The sequence below is a fragment of the Xiphophorus couchianus genome, chromosome 7, assembly GCF_001444195.1.
Source record: "Xiphophorus couchianus chromosome 7, X_couchianus-1.0, whole genome shotgun sequence".
Lineage (NCBI taxonomy): Eukaryota > Metazoa > Chordata > Actinopteri > Cyprinodontiformes > Poeciliidae > Xiphophorus > Xiphophorus couchianus.
This window is the reverse complement of record NC_040234.1, coordinates 10,787,173-10,793,172: the sequence shown is the minus strand read 5'-3', so window position 1 is coordinate 10,793,172 and position 6,000 is coordinate 10,787,173. Positions and strand designations below refer to the sequence as shown.

Sequence of the window (6,000 nt, the reverse complement as noted above, 5' to 3'; positions counted from 1 at the left end):
AATACATCCGCACACAACAATTTCTAGATTTTCATCCATAGACGTTTTGAAAACCATCTACAGTTTTCTTCCATATCAAGATTATGTTGGCCTTTCAGAATGAAGTTTGAGTTTGTAGTGTGACAAAATGAGAAAAACGTATTCAGGGGTGAATACCTTTGCAAGGCACTGTGGGCATTGGTGGAAGCAGGTTGTGAGAAGTTGCTCAGTTTATAGAAACAGAGCTGGCAAACTAGTGTTGGGACGACTTTGTCAGGATTATGCTTTATTAATGCACAAAAGTGACACAGCTATTGGTGTACTGAGCAACATGTACAAGGATAAACCAGCTTTCTCAACTTCCAGTTATCACACTCAGAATTAACAAACTGTAACCGTAGATGGCACATGGTGTGTGACAAGGAATGAAATTAAAAAGGAAAGAGGGAGAAAAGAGGAGATAGGAGTGTGAGGACAGTGGGTGTGTCTTGTTTTGCACGTTCCCTCCCTCCATCAGAGAGTTATAGATGTAGCAGAAGCAGCCTGCAGCATCCACACCTCCTGGTCCTGAGAGCGCCACTCGTACTGAGAGCATCCAAAGAAGTCCAGCTGCTCAGAAAAGCCACCTGGATTCCTGTGGCTGAACCGTAAACTTCTCACAGCGTCTGTCTTTTGGAGTCAACCCCTGATCTCATTCACGTCACCGCAGGCCGTTTCCACCAGAGACTGATAAAGATGCCGCAGCAGCACTCACACTGCTTTCTGCTCCTTTTCCTCACGGCTTTCCTCATCGGGATTGCTCTGTCTCTTCCATCAATTTCTCACAGGCGCAGGGGTGAGTGAGAGCTGCACTGGTTTCGTCATGTGATTCATCTGCATCGGGGGACACACATGATGTGATGAAGTTGATGTATTTATCTTGGTTCTCGTAAACTTCTTGAGCAGCAAATGTCCATCTGCTGCCTAAGATGAATGGATAAGAAATCTGTTTTTCTCATAAGTGGGTTGGCAACATATCTGCACCACTTAAGAGGATTTAAGACTGCATAAAATGTATTGTAGGACAAGCTGGGAAAATGGCATAATGTGGTCAGCAAGATTGATACTAGCATCACTTAAAAATGCCGAAAAATTGATTATGTTTCCAAACACTGAAGGCATGCATAGAAAAATAGATGATATATTAAATTTAATTACAAAATTAATTACATGTAGCCATATTTATATAAGAAAAACAAAGATGATCTGTTTGTAAGTCATGCATAGGTTTTTGATTGTTTTCTTCCCAAACCAAAACCAAAAAAGTGGATTTGATTCAGTTTTCTGATTCTCTTAAATGTTGCCAAACTCAATTTCCGAAGGAGAAACTTTATTTAAAGTATGTAATTAAACCACTTTGATGAAAGTATGATTACAGGATATTTGGGACAGTCAAAACTAATTTATCCAGTTTTTTATGCATTGAAATCAGAGTGAAATAGTTTCCATGTTAGTGGTCAATTGACATGTGAAACAAACTAGTTTGATTGCTTTTATTGGAACAAATCTTACCCGTGTTTGAATTTTAGGTTTGTTTTGTTCCATAATCATTTTGGAAACTGTAATCTTTATTGTGAGGGGATTTTTTTCTACAATGAAATAAATCTGACAGGAAGAAACAAATAGTTTTAACAAAGTAAAAATAACCATAACGGAGGCATTTTTAACATATACATTTGAAGTTGATCAAAGTGTGTATGAAGTTCTATTGAGTTTCCCAGGATTACAAATGAAAGGTGTCATGGCCGCTTTTCAAAATGAGAAAGACAACAGTACATACAATACACATAAAGTGTGTTGATCTTCATAAAATCAAGACATTTCCATAAAAATGTACCTGTCTGCCTGAACTCCCCGACTCACTGCGGCAATTAAAAAGCTTAAAACAACCAAACCACGTGATTTTGAGCAGTTGAATGAGTAAGATTAAATTTTATGGTAACAAATACTGCAGTCGGGTCTGGCAAGAAACAAAGGATAAAAATGGCTACTGCTACACATGGTGGATGGTCTTAAATGCTGTGGGTTTGTTTCGTTGCTAAAGGCTATGCAGTGCTACACAGTGGTGGTTTGAAACTTTGAAATATCATGAGACTTTTACACAGAAATCTTGTGTCCTCTTCTAGAAAACAGGCTAATGACCCTAAATGTAAAAATGGTCAGATCAAAACAGAAGTGTCTCATTGCCATCAGTCCCAGAGCTAAATGTTGGAGAAATCCTCTGAGGCGAGTTGAAGAGAAGAGAGCATAAAACAGGATGAAGAGTCTGGATGATTTAGCAAGATTGTGCAAAGAGGAACAATCAAACATCCTCCTCTCTGTACACTCCCACCTCGACAAACATTGCAGAGGAAGACTGAGTGGTAGCTGTCCTGTTGGGAAGAGGGAACCATAGAAGCTATGGGTGCTAATAATTAACACTTGTAAATAAATGTGCCCAAACTACTGGCTGATCTCAGAGGTGTTAGTATTTTTGGAAGACAACAACACAGCTGTGGGTAAATATGATTAAACTTTCAGTCTGTGTTTGACTACTAAAGGCTTTCTCGGCTTTTATATTCTATTTTTTGTACTCTATTTTACATGCTAGTAATTTAAGTCAGTTAAAAAGGTTGTTTGTTAATTTTTTGGAGTAGTTGGAAAAGGAACCCAAGCATGAAACATAAGAACATCAAAAGTGCATTACAGCATATTAAACCTTCTCAGCCTGATTAGGATTCTTGCTACATTCTTGGAAAGGAGATGAAGTTTCCACAAATGTTTTCCATATTGTCTCATTGTCCTCTTACTGTAGTTTTTCAGTTCTCACATGTGAATTCTTGTGATAATGATTTCCATTTCCAACTCTGTTCTCTGCAGCCCTTTAAAGGCATTATTGGCAGTAAGAGTCATTCTAGTTGAGGTGGTACAAAGCAGCTGACTTAGGTTTGCTGGTGTTTTTTCTGGCTGCTGTACTCAATAAGTTTTTTTTGTGTTGCTGCTCTCTGACCAGAGTCAAATGTCTTTGCTTTTGACAGTAAGAAAAGAACATTATTGTTAAAGTATTCTGGATTTTGGGATGAACTTGCAGCAAGGTGGTCCTGGGTTTGAATCTCAGCCTGCTGTCTTTCTACATGGAGTTTTGAATGTCCTCTCAGTGCATGCATCGGTTCTCTCTGGGTACTCCGACTTCCTCCCACAGTCCAAAAACATGTTAGGTTGACTGGCTTCTCTAACTTTTCCATCTAATCTAAATTTACATGCCAGTTATAGTACTTAGAATAAAAAAAATATTTTAAAAATAGTAAAACAAACGTGAAGAAGAAACACAAACTTTACATCTTACTTTCCCGCAGTATAAACCCTTCAAAACCAGTACTTGCAGTAGCACATGTATATAGGCGACTGCAGCTGGACGCGAAAAGTTTGTCTGAAAGTTGTGGGTTCAGTTCCAGATTCCTGCTGCCACATGTCGATGTGCCATTGAGCAAAGTATTTATCATTAACTTGCCTATCGAGCTGCATATCAGTGTTTGTGAGTGGAAATGGGTGAATACTTAAAGCTCTGAGTGGCCAGATACCTAGAGAAGCACTATAAATCTGGTCCAGTTATATGTTAGGACAGTGCAAAGTAATTCCAGTGACAATATCTACTGTTTGCTATATGTTCACTTTAGCACAATTAAACTTGTTTACAAAACAGTCTCAGCAGACATTGAACATTATTGGTGAAAATGTCTTTGTTCTTCATCCAGTGAAGTAATCTTAGAAATTGTATTAAAATATGAGTAGGATAAATTGAAAATAATATTTCTCAAGTAGAACTGAAAAGAACAGAGCTATGAAACTGCTCCTTGCCATAATTATTTTTCAAAAAGTCACTCAAGGAAATGCAAACAGTTACTAGATACCTCTGACTATCACTATTGCAAGCATCACTGTGATTTCCATGGCTTTATTTAATTAGTTTAAACACATATCTGTATCTTAATGAGTTTCTTCACCTGGAAAAAAGTGAAATGAAAATCTCAACATTCGTGCACCTTGAACTTTTTTACATTTTGTCAAGACGTAACAAAACATCAGCAATTGTGGATAATTGTGTAGGTGGGAATTTGTGTCCGTCCCCCTTTACTTTAAGACCCCTAAGTCAAATCCAATTGGCACCACCTACTTAGTCCAAGCATAAATAGATCTGCTATTACACTACACATCACTTTAAACACACCATGCCTCCAGTGAAACATGGTGGTGGCTGCATCATGCTGTGGGGTTCCTTTCATAGTGGACTCTCCGTGTCCACTATGATTGAGCTGTTACATAAGGAAGAATGCCTAAATTGTATCTAAATTTCCTTACGTTTGCCCTCCACGTCTATGTAAATGAAATCTCAACAAAATATATTTAAGGTTGTGGTTTTATGGTGAAAGAATACAATAAAAGTTCAACAGATTTTTGCAGAGTATGACTGACACAGTTTAGCACAAAATACAATCCACAAACTAGAGTCATGCCAGACAAAGCAGAATCTCTTGTCATCACTAGACTAATAAAGTGGTGAGTCTGGCATGAGAGATGAAAGCATGAGATTCATTATTTGGAAAGTTGAGGCGAGATCAGGTTAAAAGTACGATGCGGATGACACATGTAGGGCAGCAGAGATGAAGTGAAGAAGGAGAAGGATAAAGCAGCCATATGAGAAAAAGAAGAAACAGCTGCTGCTCATAGGGGAGTCTGACACTGAGGTGGTGATGTAGTGTGAGAGAGGAGAGACCCACATGGGAGCAGCATGACTGTTTGGGGTAAAATATGAAAATTGCAGGCACGACTTTCTGCAGCCAGGCAGGATTTAAGGTGATGCCCGCATTCAGGCCCAGATATGTGACTATTGATGGATGTGGCCAGAGAGACGTGTGCTGAGTCAAAGGAGATATTCTTAGTACTGAATTTAACTGGTCTCCAGTTATTCCCATTAGAGCTTATGTAGGTCAGGTCCCGTGTCGTTAAAACACCCGCTAAATTATTTCAAAACCTCCTCCGTCTGACTCACGTGAGGCTCTGAGGGATTTTCCCTCTTCATTTCCTTAACTGGATGGAACTGCTACACCAAACAACACAGTCAAACATCTGTCTTTATCTTCACAGTGAGGAGATCCAAGTTTTGCTTCACCTCCTCACTTCCAGAGACCTGAGACGCATCTCTCCATGACTAAACCCTGCAGTTAAATACAGGCTGGGAACAAATGTGTATCTACAAAATATATCAGCTTTTTCAGATTTTTTCACATGTCAACCACAAACATTAGTGGATTAAATTGGAACTTTTTGCGGACCAACACAAAATTACATATATTTGTAAAGTAGAAAAAAATGCTGCCACCATCGTGATTCAACATGAAGATAGTTTTTTTTCAGAGCGCAAACTTTTTTTTCATCACAAATTACATTTAGCATTTTTAGTATTTAGCACACCTGAGCCAACACAACCCTTTTCTGCAGTTACAGCTGTAGGTTTTGTTGAATGTGCCAACGACACATCGGACTAAAACTTTTAGGGTTTCGTCCCCTGACTATAACCAAAAAAGGTCCAGTTTGTAGCTTAGGCTCTATTTATTGCTAAGCCTAAAAATATATTAGGCTCAGTCAGATTGGTAGATTACATCCTGTAATGTTAACTTTCAAATCTTGCCACAGATTTATGTTTGGACTTTGACTGGGCCATTGTAACACATGAATTTTCTTTGCCAGATCTAACTCTGCTGGAAAATGAACAACAGCTCCATCTTCCTTAAACTATCACCTCCCATCAGGTCTGATGAATTTCCTTATCCAGTCTCAAAATAAGCATTTCTACATCATGACACTGCCACCAGCATTTATTATGGTGAGATAATCGTTAGTGAACTAATGCTCGCCAATAAATATTGGAGATTTTCAATACATTATTTTTCCTGCTACCTCTCAGTTACGCCCCATTTCGTGTAGATCTATTCTTTAAAATAT

General features: G+C 38.5%; 1 protein-coding gene across 5 annotated transcripts in view; it reads left to right on the top strand.

Moving 5' to 3' along the window:
• Positions 1-516: 516 nt before the first annotated feature.
• abi3bpa (ABI family, member 3 (NESH) binding protein a) overlaps positions 517-6,000 on the top strand; it is a 31,713-nt gene continuing 26,229 nt past the window's right edge. For 3 of the 5 annotated variants that reach the window (XM_028021922.1, XM_028021923.1, XM_028021921.1), the window contains exon 1: positions 517-814. In XM_028021922.1, coding sequence (XP_027877723.1) covers positions 715-814 — 100 coding nt within the window. In that variant the 5' untranslated portion in view covers positions 517-714. The remainder of the gene's footprint in view (positions 815-6,000) is intronic. The other 2 variants (XM_028021925.1, XM_028021924.1) reach the window with 1 other exon arrangement.